The 17110-nt window shown below is 40.6% G+C and overlaps 1 protein-coding gene across 2 annotated transcripts; it reads left to right on the top strand.

The window, feature by feature from the left end:
• Positions 1–4: 4 nt before the first annotated feature.
• PARL (presenilin associated rhomboid like) lies at positions 5–12467 on the top strand. Of its 2 annotated transcripts, XM_012575431.5 has the most exons (10): positions 5–158; positions 239–437; positions 1119–1259; positions 3716–3764; positions 5132–5227; positions 6571–6720; positions 7085–7155; positions 8541–8642; positions 10199–10296; positions 12083–12467. In XM_012575431.5, the coding sequence occupies exons 1-10, from the start codon at positions 112–114 to the stop codon at positions 12198–12200; spliced, it is 1071 nt and encodes a 356-aa protein (XP_012430885.4). In that variant the 5' UTR covers positions 5–111; the 3' UTR covers positions 12201–12467.
• The last annotated feature ends 4643 nt before the right edge of the window (positions 12468–17110 follow it).

Below are 17110 nucleotides of genomic sequence, written 5' to 3' on the forward strand. Positions count from 1 at the left end.
GGAGCGGCCAGGAGCCGCGGGCAGCCGCAGCCGTTCCCGCCCTCCGCCGTGCGGCTCCACCGGCGGGAAGATGTCTCCCGGCTGCCCCGGAAGCGCTCGGGAGGCGCCAACATGGCGTGGCGGTGCTGGGCCCGCGCCGGGGCTCCGCGGCCGCACAGGTGCGGCGGCACGGAAGGGGACGGGAGGGAAGGGAGGGAAGAGGCGGGCGGTGCTGACGGTTCGCATGTTTGCCCCGCAGGCTGGCGCTGCTGCTGCTGCAGCCGCGGCGGGGTTTCCGCCGGGCGCGGCCGCGGCCCGAGGAGCCGCCGGCAGCCGCGGCCGAGGCGCGGCCCGCCCCGCCGCCGCCGCGCCGCAGCCTCTGCCCGCCGTCGCCCACCGCGGCCGCCGGCCGCCCCTCGCCGCGCCGCCTGCTGAAGCCGCTCCTGTTCGCCGTGGGGGTAAGTGGCTGCTGCGGGCCGGGTGCTGTGCCCGCTGAGCGGAGCCGGCCCGTACGGAGCATATTCCATCTGTCCCAAGGGAATGCTTCCTCCCTGGGCTTCGCTTCTCAGCCCCTCAAAGCTAACGCAAGGTGTTTGGCCAAATACTGTAGCGTTATAATGAGCTAATACAAAGTAACTTGAGCTAAATCAGTGAAAAGACTGTAAAGGGATCCTACTTTCATTCAGTTTCGGAGAACTTAGTAATATCATTGAGGAGTTTTGTGAACCTTTTTGATAAAGCATCATCCCGTGACATTGAACATTCAGTAAACCTGAGGAAATGGCCTCAAGATGCACAAGGAGAGATTTAGATTAGATATTTGGGTGAAAAAATTCCAGAAGAGGTTGCAAAGCATTGAAACAGGCTGCCGAGAGCAGTGGTGGGGTCCCCATCCCCGAAAGTGTTCAAAAAACACGTAGATGTGGCACTCGAGGACATGGTGAACTCAGTGGTGGTGCTGGCTTGACCACCACTCATGCTCTTAAAGGTGTTTTCCAGCCTCAAGGCCCGTGTCATGCTGTGAGTCCCGCTGGTCAGCGGTGCCACAGGTCCAGTTGCTGGCATCCCTTGGGTGTGGCATTAGCCCGGGATGCCCTTTGGGCAGAGCGGTCACCGAGCCTTTGTCCGGTGTCCCCCAGTTCACAGGCTCGGCCTTCGGCTCCGCCGCCATCTGGCAGTACGAGTCGCTCAAGTCGCGCGTCCAGACCTACTTTGAGGAAGCTCGGGCGGACTGGATGGATAAAATACGGCCGCAGAAGAGAGGCGACTTCAGAAAGCAGGTACGCAGAGCCAGGCTGGGCTGCTCACACAGGAGTGCCAGGCACATTCATCTCCTCTGGTGTGAGCATCGTTTGTACAACCGATTCTTGTCCTGGGTTTTCTGATTTGGAACTTGCAGAAATATTGCCTTCTCAAAAAATTACAGTAGATAAGTTGATTTGCAAGGAAAACTGATAGAATTAATTCTAGAGATCTGTAACTCAATATCATTGCGAAGGTTATAGTGGAATAATGGAGAAATATATAATCTTCACCCAGAACTGCAGGAAAGAGAGGTCAGTAGTAGGAATTTTTTCATCTAAACTAGGTATTCTTTGCTTTTTCATAATAAAAAAACACCAGCAAATGTTCTTGCTTTATCTTAAGTGCTCTCAAAAGTGAACATGAATTCCCAGAGGACAGAACTAGATTAAATTTTCAGTCTTATGCTTAAGGCTTTTTAGTGCTCTGGCTTCTGAAATGAATTTGTATTTTCAACCTCTAAACCCTTAAAAATACAAGTTTTTAAAGGGCTTTTTTACTTTAAGAGCTGACATTTCCACACAAGTACTTTTGAGTTTGAACAGCGAGAACAAACATTTGCTGCAAGATTTGTTATAAATTTAGTTGGCATCCCAAAAGTCTCAGCCATTTAGTTTTTAATTTAGTATACTTAAAACTAACCTAAACATTCATGTATGTTTGCATTTGTTTCAAGGTTACTACTGGCTTGTGATAGACCAGGCTTGATACTCTTTTGGGTCTGCTTGTGCAAGGGAAGTAGGGCTGAGCTGGAGCTGGAGAGGCTGGGGATCCTCTTGAGGACACACAGAAGCTATTTTTCTAATGTGCATGGTGCACACCAGCACTGCTGTGGAAATGGGTGCATGTGATAACCCTGGTGGGCAGCACCATGTGGCTCCTCGCTCATGGCCCCCACAAACCCCCAGTGAGCTGGGGGAAGAAGAAAAGCAAGAAAACTTGGGAGTAAAGATAAAATAAACACCAAAAATTTGTTTAGTAAGTGTGAGAAGAGAGAAGAAAACAAGTGATGCATAGATAGTCACTCACAATCTCCTGTGGAAAGACCATTGCCCAGCCATTTCATGAGAAAAATATGTTAAAGCTCCTGAATCCCTTCTTCTGGGGGATGCCATTATTTGGTAGGGAATATCTCTGGTTAGTTCACATCATCTGCTTGTTTGTGTCCCCTTCCAGCTTGTTGCAACCTGCAGCCACAGAGTGAGAAATGCAGAAGATCTTGATGTTGTGCAAACACCATTCACCAGAATGTAGAACATTAGTGTGTAATCAGTACTGTCCTGGTCAAAAATCTAAAACACAGAACCATGTATAAGCTGCTAGAAAGAAAATTACCTTTATCCCAGCATACTTTCTTGCTTGGTGTATATGAACTGCAGGGGAGATTGAGATCAGCACTTAATATTTTTAAATAATTATGTCTTTATACTTTTGTTTTCCTTCAAAACCTGAAGGGGAAGATCTGGTGATTAGCTATCCAAAAAAGAAAACTAAACTGCCCTGTTGTTAATAGGCTTAAACTCCTAATCCCCATCTTCAACTGGTAAGTTCTATTTCTAAGAGTTCAGGACTCCCCCTGTTGTTTCTGAGGGTCTATAATCGTTGTATTTTAGAAAAATTATGTCTGTTCTGTGTTCTTATACTGAAGAATATCCTCTGCCAGAGAATTAAACAAAATATTTAGTGGAGGTGTTACTTTGATATCATATAGTGAATACTTTGTTTCATACAGCATTACATCCCCTGCATCCAACCTGCAGATAATTTTTATGATATTGTCCCCATCAATATGGTTGGAAGGTCATTGATGTATACAGCAAAATATATGTCCCAAATTATTGCAAAAGCTGAGGAAGGGAAAGGGGGGTGCAATTTGTCTGTGGACTGACTGCACTCAAAAAAACTTTTTCAGGGGTTTTAAACTTGGAGGAGGGCTGGGTGAACTGGACGCAAGGGGGAATGGATTCCACATCTTGTGAGCCACCTCTGCAAAAGTGATCCTGGCAAAAAGTGGAATCACTCAAAGGTGGGTGGTGTGATGTTAGACAGCATTAGGGTGAGGCTTAGTTGAGGCAGGATTTATGCTAACTTTGGCTAATCTGCTAAAGTCAGCATTATGGGCTAGATCTTTGTTTATTGCAAGCAGGGTAAACCCACTGGAGTTGTGCAAAAGGATGTAACCCCGTTCTTTTTGGAGAAACTCTTCATCCTTATTGGGGTATTTTTTGAAAGGGAGGGTAGATAGCTGTTCTTCAGTAAGGAAATGTCAACTTGAAAAGCTAAAGCTATCAGAAGTAAAGAAGATTGAAACCAATTTACTTCACAGATTTCAAACAAATGCTTTCCATTCTTAAAAACGTATAAGCTTTACATGGCTATTTTTGAAATTGCAAGTGCTTCATGGTGGCGTTGATGGACAACAATTCTGTTCCAGGTTAACAGCTGGTGGAATAACCTGACTGAGGGTCAGCGGACTGTGACAGGTTTGTGTTAGCTTACAAGTATTAGACATTCACAGGAAGAGAAATATGGCAAACAGGTACAGTATATTTAAACAGATGGCTTTCATACCATGTTTAGGTTGTTGGGCACAAAGCATGTGTAAATTTACACCTGCACATACACTATTTCTGCTACCTTTCCTTCTCACAAACTATTTTTTGTGTGCCTTAAAAAAGTTCCTGTGCATCTGTGTGAGTGTGGAGGATTAAGTAAAATCCTCCCCCAGCAATATTTTGTGCACGAATTATGAAAAACAGCAAATGCTTTTAGAAAAATAGGTGGATATGTGCCACTGAAATGTGGGACTGAAAAATTCCATAGTAGTTACATATTTGCAGTATGCCATATGAAAAGTAGCAGAAAATTAGCCTTTAGCCTTTTAGCTTTCCTTTAGTTACAATGTAGTTTTGATTGGTTAGCCTAATGCCAGCTGAAATCCCCAAGATAAATGTAATGTGTGAAACAAAATTAATGAGAACTTGATTTGAATTCAGTAGTTGAGCCCTATGTCCTGCTACATATTCTACATTGAGTATTTACTGAATCTGTATTAGCAGGTTGTTAGTGTAAGGTTACTTAAATGCCATTTAACAGTTATTTTCACCTTTCATGTTTCCAGCTATTATAAAACATTTAAAATACCTAAATGCTTGGACAGAAACAGAGAAGGCACTTTAAACAAGAAATAATACATTTTCATTATATTTCCAATAATTTACACTCCTACTCAAAGTAAAGTAAGATAGCAATAACAGCTGTGAAGTAAAAAGCTGTGTGTTTGCTGTCTCCCAAAGGTCACTAACCCCTAGCAATGCCAATTCAACTTTACAATTTTCTTAAAACCAGAACTCCCCCCCCAGAAATGGACAGGATGTGTACTCTGTATTTGTATGGTTCCCCCAGTCTTCTCCTCTTGTGCACTTAAATGCAACTGTGCAGTAGATCGGTGGCATTTAGAAATAAACAGCAAGAGGGGCAGGAAATGGGACCTCTTAGCTGGCTCCTGTTTCATTGATTCTGCAATCGAATATAGCACTTTGAAACCATAGCTTGAACCTTCTCAGCACAGATCTTTCTGGACTGTTGGATTTATTACACTGTATGTTAGAACAGTTGCAATTAAATGTCATATTTTTGAAAGACTTACACTAGATGAATGTAGCTTTCAGTATTTTTCATTGCCTTTTCTAAACTGTGTACAAAGTAAGAAGTAGATATTGCTTTTAATGGAATTGTGAAGAAAAAGTCCAAATCTACAAGCTGCCTTTTTAAATGCTTTCTTTCAGTAAGCATTATGGTGTATTACAGTTGCAATTTGCTTTCATACTTTCTTTTCCCCTCTTCACAGGTATCATAGCTGCAAATGTCTTTGTATTCTGTTTGTGGAGACTGCCTGGCATGCGACGGATTATGTTTACATATTTCACCTCAAATCCATCCTCCAGTAAGTGAACAATAATTTGGGTGCCTTTCCTACACAGAGATGCAACAGAATAATACTGCAGAAGGCTCAACTGGCACATGGCTTACTTAGATCTCCATCACCCACAAGCAATCTCAGTCATGCCCAAACACATTATTCCATCTAGGCAGAAAATGGTTTGAGGGGAAGAATGTTAGAAGTAATGGATCTGATTTTTTAAAGCAAACACAACTGGTACTTTTCTAAATATTGTAACATCAAAACTGTTGCCTGCTATGTGGGCTTTTCCTGCGTGCAGTGGGATGCAGCTCCTGCCTGAGTACAGCTGAGAGGTGCTTTCCCAGTGACATCAGCCAAACTGCTTTCTTGGACAGAGTGCAAATCAAGCCACTGAGTGGAGGAAGATAAGCTGTACTGCATAGTGCCATTCATAAACTAGACTCAAATGTGATTATTGCCCCCCTTTAATGTTCTGTGGGCTGCAGAACCATCATCAGTCATGTACACTATGCTTTCATCAATAGACAAGGATTAGTGTTGAGGTTGTGTACAGAGTCCTTGCTTCAAAGCTGTGCTTTCAGTCACATTAAGAAAACCCAAACAAACCCAAGCACTAACTTGGCTTTCACTGTGTGTGAAATGTCCTGAAAATATTAACCTAGGGAAAAAAATTAGTAATATTTAATGTCAGAAAAATGAGGTTTCATTTCTACAGCAGAGAAAAGAATTAAAAGGACAAGGAGACAAATGTGTTTGCAAGGTACTTCCTGCTACCTCTTAATTTCTGTTGAAAACATGGAAACTCAACCAGTTCCCCCACGTACTCCAAAGCTAAAGATATCTGCTACCCAGATCTGAGCATGTCACCCCAAACACTCCTGTTTTAAATAATGTTGACCTTCAAACCTGCTAATTGGCTTGTGTGCATTTTCAAGGCTGACATTTCAGTGAGGAGAGCTAGTAGCTTTTTCAAAAAGGAAAACTATTTTTCTGAGTTCGTCTTTGTTGTAAATTCATTTTATATGGCTGCTCATGTATTAAAAATCATTCACCATATACATATATAAATGAAATACCTTTTTTCTTTTTCAAAGCATAGGAAACATGTCATAAGATAATGTTTTTTATGAAACAATCCCCTGTTATTACAGCTTCCAAATCTTTGGGGTATATGTTCTACCTTTCCAAAAGGCATTGCCTGGAATTTTAAATTTGTTCCATTTCTGGGTTTATTTCCTAGCTTGTATTTGAGAATCTAGGCATAATTATCCTAGTGTCTCTTGATAAATTTCTAGTCTGTATGATGTGTAAGTTGAAACAAATTAAAATACTGACTTTATGTGCATTGCTTTTCTCTTTTGTAGGAGCCCTGTGTTCTCCGATGCTGCTCTCTACGTTTAGTCACTTCTCTCTCTTCCACATGGCAGCAAATATGTATGTTCTATGGAGCTTTTCCAGCAGCATTGTCTCTCTTCTGGGCTGTGAGCAGTTCATTGCAGTATATCTTTCTGCTGGTAATGTTAAATATATTTATATTTACAACACTTAAAAGTATAAATATGTGTTCATACAAGTAAAATGTGTGCTTGGTTAATAGCTATATGATGACAGATGGCCATTGTTCAGTCCCACACATTGGTTTATACTAAAGGCAATACTACTTTGCTGTCATACAGATTTTTTGGTGGGTTTAAGATACTGGGCTTTGAAATATGATAAAACCATATCTGATTTTAATTCCTGCTTTACTACCAAAATAAAATAACTCTTAATACAGTCTCTCGGAAATTTTGTGACAAAAGATGACAGTTAATTTGTAGTTATTGATGGTGGTCTGCATTGCTGCCATAATTTCCAGTAGTAATTTCTCTTTTTCAGGGGTTATCTCCACTTTTGTCAGTTATGTCGCTAAAATGGCCACGGGAAGGTTTGAACCGTCCCTTGGAGCTGTAAGTATCTTGGAATATCAGACACTGATCATGAAGCCAATTTGAAAGCCTGCTGTATTCTTTCACCTCTTTAAAAGCCAAGAGTATATTCGGGGTAATGGAAATTAGAAAGATTTACCAAAATCAAGTAACCAGGTATGAACTGGTTCTCCTGTGCAACAACTTGCCTGTTCTTCTGATCTGTTACCTCTGCTGCAGCAGCTGCCCAGAGCCAACACCACTTAATGCTGAGAGTTGTGAATGAGTCCTGAACAGCTGGAGCTCTTGTCCCTGAGCAGATCAGTTATGTAACTTTTTATTGCAAAAACTATGTTTTGTAATTGTGTAGCAGTCTTCTCTAATTAAAAATAGAATACTTTGGAAAGAGATAATGGAATCAGACAATCAAACTCAGCATGTGATCCCAGTGGAAGTTGTAGGGCATGCTGTGCAGGAAGGGCAGCACTCCTGCCAGAAGTCTCACCTGATGAACGATATGAGACAGGCTGAGGAGCTTCTGCAGCTGCCAGTTCTTTCCAAGTATTTTTAGTAGTAGAATGTTTTAAAACACTTAACTTGCATTAAATTTGAGGCTAACCTAGATGTTTGCCAGGTTTAAAGGCTTAACTTACTATACGAAATAATTTTGATAAAAGCCCAAAGTCATAGTATTCTGTTAGAATGAAAAAAATACTTAGTTGTGCTGAAGTTAGAGCTTTCAGAAATGCTGTCTGTGTACTGTCCCTTTGCCTTATGAATGAACTGTATCTGGAGCAAGTTACTTTCCCTTAGTCTTACTGATCTGAGCTTACTGAAATTACCACACATTGCATTAGTTTACTGCATTTGGAGCCTTTCCATTGAGATATTTCAGGGATACAAAACCCCATGGTCAGTTTAGTACAGTCTAGGGAATTACTTGTTTCATTATCAAAAGATTTTTGTTCTTGTCCATCTGTTATTTTTCTTGGTTTTGTACAAGCTTCAGAGTGTTTTGCTTCATCAGATGGGTCTATGCTTGATTAATACGTATTAGATTTATAGGGTTTACTTGGGAAAAAGCACATTTTCAGAAATCATTATCTTAAATTCAGGAGTCTGTATTTCTTAATTATATAAGAGGATTTGAATGATATTTTTCCCCAGTATTTATAATTCCAAATATTGAAATTAAATAGTGGTGTCTTGGTTTGTTTTGGTTTGGTTTGGTTTTTTGTTTGTTTGTTTTTGTTTGTTTGTTTTGTTTTGGGTTTTTTTAACTTTTCAGTGTGCTTTGTACTTTGAGGTTTACCACAGGGCTGCATTTGAAAATAAAAGCCAAAAGGAAAACAGGTTCACATGCAGAAAAGTATATTATCCTTTATGTAACATCTTAGCTTGCCTTGATGTATTTTCCTGTATTTCAGTCAGGAGCTATAATGACTGTCCTTGCAGCTGTGTGTACCAAGATGCCAGAGGCAAAACTGGCCATCATCCTTCTTCCGATGTTCACATTTACAGCAGGAAGTGTAAGTGCCTTTGAACTTCAAAGAAATGCTACTCTCAAAACATTTTCCCCCACCCTCTTCAGTATCTGAGCATGTCTCTTCCTCTGTGTTTCTAAGCTGTTAAATTTATTTTGAAAGAGAAGAGTGGCCCTGGAATCCCAGGGATCGATTCTGAATTGTTGCAGCCTAGCAGAGCCATTACAACAGAGTGTGGTGAATTCAGAATTATCCTAAATTCCATCCTCCACAGGTCTGTTTCAGATCTAATCCCAAGAAGTGAAAGAAGATGGGAGGGAGTTAGGTTCATCTGTCTGAGGAAACCTACATACACATCCTGTTATTTCTGATGGGTGGTATTTTTATAGCAGCACTTGAAACAGGCTGATGTAAAACTGCTACGTGGTCTTTAAAGAAAAATTTATCAAGATGAGAAACAAAGAATTTCACTTCTCAAGATTATATTCCAGCCCTGGAGGAACATTTGCCTTCTCTTTTGCATATCATCTTTTGATACTTTTAGGAGCACTGTTGGAATTAGAAGTAGGCTACTGAGCCTTGTCTTTATGTGTAGTACTAGGACTCCTCTTTTTGTTTCATTAAGTTCTTTTATGCGCATCCACTGCCACATTTAAGAAAAGCTTTATCTTGCTTTAATAAGTTAATCATGTTTGGTCCACTACTTAAAGGTGTTTTACTGCTTAAAGCAGTTGAGCAGGTCATTCCAAGATCATGAGATTTAATACTCTTTGTAAGTGAAGCTTACAGGTTTGAACAAACATTCTTAGATGTAGCCTTCATGTTTTTCTTGCACTTCTGCTTGGGTTGAGCTGGGGTTTTTGGGGTTTTTTTTGCATGCTACTCTTTAACTGCATCTTTCTTTAAAAAGGTGGCCAGAGTGGAAATATAGGTAGAGCCACAGAGAGCGTTGCCACGAGCAAGTGCTCGCTGCAAAACAAGAGCAATATCAGCTATTGCACGAGAAACATTAGAATGATTTTGGCCCAGCTATATAACTGTATATCTAAACTTTACAAACTCCTTTAATCTGCCTTACCTGTACTGTAATGAGCTTTCAAATTAAACAAGCTAGTGTAGCAATGGAGCTTCTATTCTAACACCTATGCTTAAGGAAGGAAATCCTGCCTAAAGTACCATTTCATTTCATCCTAGTATTAAATCCTAGAATTAGAGAATGAGAATATTGCAGTTGCATATTTTGTGGTGTCTTTTATAGCATGTAGTCTTTCAAGTAATTCCTGTTTCCTCCTGACCCAAGTTTGGAATGTATTTGTAGCTTTAGAAATGAAGATTGGAAGGGACTGAGTTTTAAAAAAGGACACATTCCCACCCTGCACTATTCTGTAGCTGCTCACATCTGTATTTTGACAGCACAATACAGCTGGGACTGAGTCGCTTGTTTAAAAAAAAAAAAAAATTACAGTAATTTCTTTTATACAAAATCTATAGGATGTTTTTTTTATTCCAAATTTTTGCTCTGTGCTAGAATAGAAAACTGTTATCATTGGCCATTTTATGCTGTGACTGATCCTGTCAATTCCATGTTCTCTCGTTTCTAGGCTTTAAAAGCCATAATTGCATTTGACACTGCAGGGCTTGCTTTAGGCTGGAGACTTTTTGACCATGCTGCACACCTTGGGGGAGCTCTCTTTGGAATGTAAGTCTGTATTTACTAACTCTGTTTTGTATTTAAATTAATCCTGTATTTTTCTCTTCCTATCTTGCTGAAGTGTGGGTTTTTTTTCTGTAAAGGTGTCTTAACTAGCAAGGAGTGCAACTCACTTTTACCCTTTTAGTGCCGTAAATTTTTATGGAAAAATAAAATTAATTGTTAACTGATGAACTGAAAGAATTGAGCTGAACTGCCTTAGAATCATGGATTAAATGTCAGGTGGTCTAACCTGGGCTGACTGTTTCTGTCCTGCACTTGCCAGCACATTGAAGAGAGTCACAGGGCAGAAAAGATTCTCACAAAAGACAGACTGGACAAATTAAAATAACTTTAAAGAGATAAAAAAATGTCTTTGTGTCAGTGTTTTTCCTCTAATTGCCAATTTACAGAGAGCTACAGAGTTAATAAAAGCTTAGGCCAAATTCCTATGAGCAGCCTCAAGTGCAGTTTTCTTAGTCTTGTTGTATTGCCTTTTTGGGAACAAATTAGTAAATTAGTTCTTCCTAATTAGTAAGAACTACTAGAAACGAGTTTATAGGAAACAGTTCTGTATTGTTCCACGTTTGAACTACACTGAATTTTTCCCCTTCTACCCAATTGCACACCTATTCCTAAGTGCATTTTTTGATATTTTAGGTAGGCATTTGAAAAGAGATTTCACTAGGCCAGACTTAAAGGCAAACCAGCTTGTAGACCAAATTGTTTCCTATTTCTTGGCTTTGGTGTCAGTAAGTTCTGTGCTGTACAGTCTCCCTTTCTCCCTGTCTCTGGTATCACTAATGCATCTGATGTAGTCTTGCTGATTCATAACTGCTTTCTGTCCTGATGGATCTGAATCAGCTTGTTCATTGTTATGAAGGAACAATCTGCACTGGTAAGGTTCACATATTAAAAGAGGATAGCAGTTGCAGTAAAAATTATCTGGAGCTGGCAAATTTCTTGCTTTCCTCACCTACATATGTTTTAGCTGTTTGTTCTACTCAGTGATGATTTTGGTCACTTCATCCTAAAAGAGAAAGGGCCTTATTTAGGACCTATGTTGAATGACCAAAGTATTTTCTATACATTGCCTCCCACTTTAGAAAGCAGCTGTATGATTTAAAGGGATTGCCAGTTCACTGGCTGCTGGCTCACAGAAAAGTGCTTTTGTTCCTCAGGATTCAGGTGTGGAGTTGGGCTTGGGAGAGAACCTTCGACCTATTTCCATGTGATTGTTTCCTCTCCTGCCTCTCCACCATAACCTCTATTGCTTAATCACTTATGTTGACATTCATGTATTAGCATATAATTGTCTGTGAATATAAACAAAGCTAGAATACGTTGATAGATTAATCTTTAGGTGCATGTAGAAGAAAATTCATCTTGAATGGAACATGGCTGTTCTTTATGGAGCAGTTGTTATGTATATAGAGGAAGAAAGAACACTTTCCCTTGTGTTGTCAGTAAGGATCAGCACAAGCAACAGAACTGTTTTAACAGTCTTTTAAAGGGAGATAATTTTTTATGCCTTTTTAAGTAGAAATCACAACAGCTTGAAATTAAAGGCAGGAAAACTGTTCATTCTCAGGACTGAGACAAATGAGAACAACAAAGTTAACTGTTTGGGGTCAAGAGAATGAGTGGTTTACCTGCTGTTTTCCAATCACGTTCTTTGTGCCTTAGTTTATCTTGTCTCTTTTAGTGAATATTTCCTTGATTTCAGGCTCAGCCTGTTTTCCCTCAGATGCAGAGGGAAGTCACAGTTAACTTTAACTTTGACTTTCTTTCCCAGGTGGTACGTGACTTACGGCCACGAGCTCATATGGAAGAACAGAGAACCATTGGTGAAAGCTTGGCATGAAATGAGGACAAAGAACACAGGAAAGGGAGGTGGTGGAAGATCTAACTGATTCTAATCCTAGATTCCTTGTGCCCAAGTGGTATCTTACTTGAAGACATGGGATTGGATTGGTTTTGAAGGTTTTTTTGCTACTCCACATTAAGTCTCTAAGGAGCTGAAGTTTCTAAAGTAACAAAATTATGTTACAAAAATTCATATCCATAGAAAATGAACTCTGACAAAGGTGGAACAATAAAGGTTTTTATTCTATTGCTTTCTGATGTAACAGTCTGCAATTACCTTTTTAAAGGTGGAATAAAACATGTTTTTCAATTAAGTGACCTTATCTCTGTCAAAAAAAAAAAATTAAAATTGGGTGCAACTGGTTAATACTTAGGAAGATAAAAATTTTCAGAACTGAGGAAGTTAGTGGATCACATACACCCCCAATGTCTGCCAGACAATACAAGGTGCTTGCTTTCCTAGAAGGGAAATGGAACTCAAATAAGGCTAATATGGTGAAGTGGTTTTTATTGTTGAAATTATTGGATAAAGTGAGGCGAGGGTCTTGTTTGATTTGAAACTTGAAATACGTGAAGCAATACTGGATTGTTTGCCAAGGCTTATGTACTGGTTTAATGGTCCAGCTTTGTCACCTGTGCTTATTCAGCTTATTTCTGTTGAATTCCAACAAGCTGTTAGATCTTGTTAGATTTTACTGCAATGACAAACCAGAACTCCAGCAATATCCTTTTCATAATTACATGCAGGGGAAGAATAACATACTGTGTTTCTTTATATTCTACCTAGAGTTACACTGCTTTCTGTATTCTTTCACTGCATTGATTTCCAGGTGGGGTAGAGGGGTATTCATTAAGCTGTACTGTATTGTTACTTTTCTTTAAGGTTTTTCTAAGAATTTTAAACCTGTAACATCAGGTTCAGAATCTGCCAGTTGTAGAAAATAAGCAACTTCAGCAAAAACAGATGAGGTGACTGAGATGAGCAATGCTGTAAACAGAAGTAACTACTAAAGTAAACCTGAGGGTAGTACCATGACCAGTGTTCCTATTTTACAAGTAAAAACTGGATTTGGGGTATGCTGCTACTCTGTGCCTGTCATGCAAGGATGGTTCTGTACCCATTGCAAAAGGCTTAGGAATCTGCCCAGACACAAGCTGGTGGGTTCCAGCCCTTGACTCTTTCTTGTCAGCTGAGTTAGTCCTTCCACATGGACTGACCTGCCAAAGAACATGTTGCATTTATAAGAAGCAACTTTGAGTGTGTTTTTACTTTACAGCAGGGCCTCACATAAAATAAATTTTCTGTGGGGAAAGGGAATACATAATGCTAAGTGGCACCAGTTTTAATAAATGATGGAGTACATAATTGGTGTAGACTCCCTGTCCCAGGCTAGTGCTTATTTAGTTTTTTTTCTTCTTTAGAAAAATGGACACTTGAGGATTTGAAACTTCATGTGCGTGGCAACATAAATGCTTAAAAATGAAGGAGGTGGAGTACCTTACGTTACCAAATATTCCTTTGCTCTCCTGAAATTTTCTGGCTTTCAGTTTCCAGCCCATCACTTACTCCCCTTTCCTGCTCTGTGCTGTGGTATTCTGGCCAAGCATGTTAGTTATCAGAGCTTCAGCCACAGTGCAGCCCTGCGTGCAGCAGAGAGAGGGCAGCCCAACATGCAGCGAGAGCACAGCACAGCACAGAGAAGCCAGCAGCAGCAGCAGCAGCAGATGATGGCCTCTGAACAGGCATGTCCTAAGGGAGCATTTCCTGCCAGGGAAGCTCAAAAGCCATACCTCAGACTGCTTCACACCCTGCGTTTGCATCTGTTGTCTTTGTCCACTCTTTTTTCTCCCTCTTTCTCTTCCTTGTGTTACCTCTTGTCCACTCAACAATTTACCTAGTCTCTTCAACAATTATTTGCTGAGAATCTTTCAGAGCTCCTGGCTGAAAGCAGCAGGGAGTAATGCTGCAGGAAATAGAGTGTATTAAGCCTGAGGAACATTATATTTTACAGGCGTAGTAGGATGAGCCAATAAGTTCTTCAACATAGCACCAGTACCTCCTGGCCCTGTATCACCTGCAGAGAGTGAAGTCCCACTTGTGCTGTGGTAGACCTCCCTGCAGCACGTTGCTGCACTCTTTCAGCTTGCAGGAAGGGACTCAAAGCACCTGAAAAAAAACATCCTGGAACTGCCACAGAGGTTTGGAAGTCATCAGCTTTCCAGCCAGTGGCTGTGGTTTGAGGGTCTCATGCCTAAGCTTCACCTTAACTTTAAGCATAAGAGCATTCACCCTTCTAAAGGCTGTTCAGTATCTCAGTTTTTTTCATTTATAGAGACCCTAGAGGTATGTACCATATCTAAGATTGTACAAAAATCTTCACCAGGCAGTGGCTAAGGAGTGGGTTTCGTATCATTTTGCACCTGAGCCTTTCTGCAGCATTGTCTGGGAAAGACAAACTATCTTTTCTGTCCAAAATGACTTGAAAACTGCAATAGGAAAACTAATTCTTGAGTCACTCAGACAAGGAATGCCCTGAAGTTACAACAGCTCACTAGAGTGCATAAGAGACCTTCTGGCAAGCAAATGCCCTTGCAAAATGTGGCATCAACACGTGTCAATATCAGCATTTAGTCACGCCTTTGACTTAAAAAGAAATTAGAAGAATGATAGAAAAAGCCCAAAATCCAACCCTAGAAAAAAAAACCAAAAAATAACCAATCACCTAAAACAAAACCAACGACACGGAAAGACTTTCCCCTCCCTTTTCAAAGAGATTATTGTGAATAAAAATACAATGTGGTGATTATGTGGACACTTGGCAGAGACAACAGCTAGTGTTTGTGTAGGAAAACAGCACTAAGTATAAAGTCATGGTTAATCATGTAGAGACACAATTCTTCATCCTTTTTCAGTGGCTTTAAGGTCTGCTGTGGCCCTATGTTTAAGGAATAATTTGTTTCAGTGATCTGCTCTATTGGAATTGCATTTTAGTGTTAAAACTGTTTGAGCTTTCAGCCCCCATTCCTGGCAGCAAGCTGTTTTGCTTTCTGATTTGATGGCTTTTGTCTTAGTGTTGCAGTATTCCACCCCTCCTCCTCCCAAGCTTTTAATCATGACAAATCTTCTAAATGCAGACAACTTTTTAATCTCATCCAGCATCTTCTGGTTTTCCTGTCTGAGTTAGCCTTTGTGCCAATTTCATCCTACAAGCTGTGATGAGCAGCTGCTCAAAGCACTCCCTGATGCTGTAGGTGGGCTCAGAGACATGCAGTGCCAGAGCTGAACTCAGTACTAGGAAGCGTCAGGCACAGGATGAGCAGAGACATCCGATTTATTCGCCAGTGTATTTTGCTAAGTCAGGCCTAGGAACAAGGATCAGAGCATCATTTGTACTGTGCCAGTGATAACATGATAAAGCAGATGTTCTGTTTTCTCCCATGGCTGTAAAGTCGGTTTCTCTTTACCAGATATGATTTATTTTTAAAATTACAAGGTAGAATAGAGCAGATCCAGAAAACCACGAGCAGGAGAAAATTAATAAATGTCTCCCTTGATATTCCTAAAAGTAGAATTACATTTGTGGAGTTTTCAGACAACAAATGAAACACAGCATCCAATAGCCCATATAGTATTGTGACAAGAGTTCTTGTATTGGGATCAAAATGTTTTTACCTGACATTTCTTAGTCTCCTTGCCCCAGCTGACATGTGAGGAGGGGGGGGATGGTGAAATCAAAACTGGTAGCAGCAGGGGCAAGTGCTAATTCAGATATTTAGGACAACTGGATCATCTGCAAAGGAATTTATTTTTGTCCCATGATTGTGTTTCAGAGAGGGGCCAAACACTCAAGGAGAGGTTCTGCCCCACTCCATATGCACATTTCTAGTCCTCCTTCACACCAGAGCAGGTGTAAATCTGGACTGAAGTGAGGTGCTAATACACTAGGATAGAAACTGCTTAGCTGAAACAAAGCAATACCTTCTCAAATTCCATTGAGTTCCATTGCATAATTCATTTCTTAATAAAGCCCCCACAGAATGGTGGGGGTTGGGTTGGAAGGCAGCTTAAAGATCATCTCATTCTACCCCACTGCCATGGGCAGGGACACCTTCCACTATCCCAGGTTGTTCCAAGCCTATCCAACTTGGCCTTGGACTTCAGGGATGGAGAATCCACAGCTTCCCTGGGCAACCTGTTCCAGGGCCTCACCACCTTCATTAGGAAAAATGTATTTCACTATTTAATCGAAACCTGCCCTCTTTCAATGCAAAGCCATTACCCCTCATTTATCAGATAATCACCTGTAATTGGATTATTATATTCTGAAATGAAATGGCTGTCCTGATAGCCTCTTAATAGATTTTCCAATAGGTGGCATATCAGTTTATCTGCATTCTTCAGTTTTACAGCCTTGCATTTCAGTTTGGTGACCCTTAGGGAGATTCAGCTTTGGTAATAACACACTGAATGGGGAATTGTGAAGGAGCATTATGTAATAAGTGGCTACCAGCCATAAAATGTCAAATTTCAAAACCCCCGACTTTATTCCTGTTGTAATTCTGTCTGTTTCAATGTTTGTGCCAGGGCTGTTTGGTTTTGAATCTGAATATATAAAAGGAAAGCTGTAATTTGGAGTCTCCACCAAACAGTAAAGGATGTAGGTCCTATATTGAGATATATAATAGATGCTCAGATTTTGGTAAATAGTATTTTAAAATTGAATTGGTTAAACTGTTAATATAAATGGAGGGGGATTATGAGAGGTGGGGATTTTTACGAAGCTCTTGGAAACCAACATCGCAATGCTGCTGTTTCCCACCCAGATAATTCATTTTATAAGCGCCGGGTTTCGCATGCTAATGCTTTTCTAAGTGTTTACGGCTGCCTCGAAGGTACAATCGAGCGGTACCATCCATCTAGCGCGGAGCACCGTTCCTCGCCTGGCCGGTGCCGTCG

Source organism: Taeniopygia guttata, chromosome 9, assembly GCF_048771995.1.
Source record: "Taeniopygia guttata chromosome 9, bTaeGut7.mat, whole genome shotgun sequence".
Lineage (NCBI taxonomy): Eukaryota > Metazoa > Chordata > Aves > Passeriformes > Estrildidae > Taeniopygia > Taeniopygia guttata.

What these genes read in the sequence shown, in the direction of transcription:
- PARL (XM_012575431.5), top strand. Translation starts at nt 112, where the DNA reads ATGGCGTGGCGGTGCTGGGCCCGCGCCGGGGCTCCGCGGCCGCACAG. An exon ending in CACCTCAAATCCATCCTCCA is followed by an intron (nt 5,228 to 6,570) that starts GTAAGTGAACAA and finishes TCTCTTTTGTAG; the next exon opens with GAGCCCTGTGTTCTCCGATG. An exon ending in GGGGGAGCTCTCTTTGGAAT is followed by an intron (nt 10,297 to 12,082) that starts GTAAGTCTGTAT and finishes TTTCTTTCCCAG; the next exon opens with GTGGTACGTGACTTACGGCC.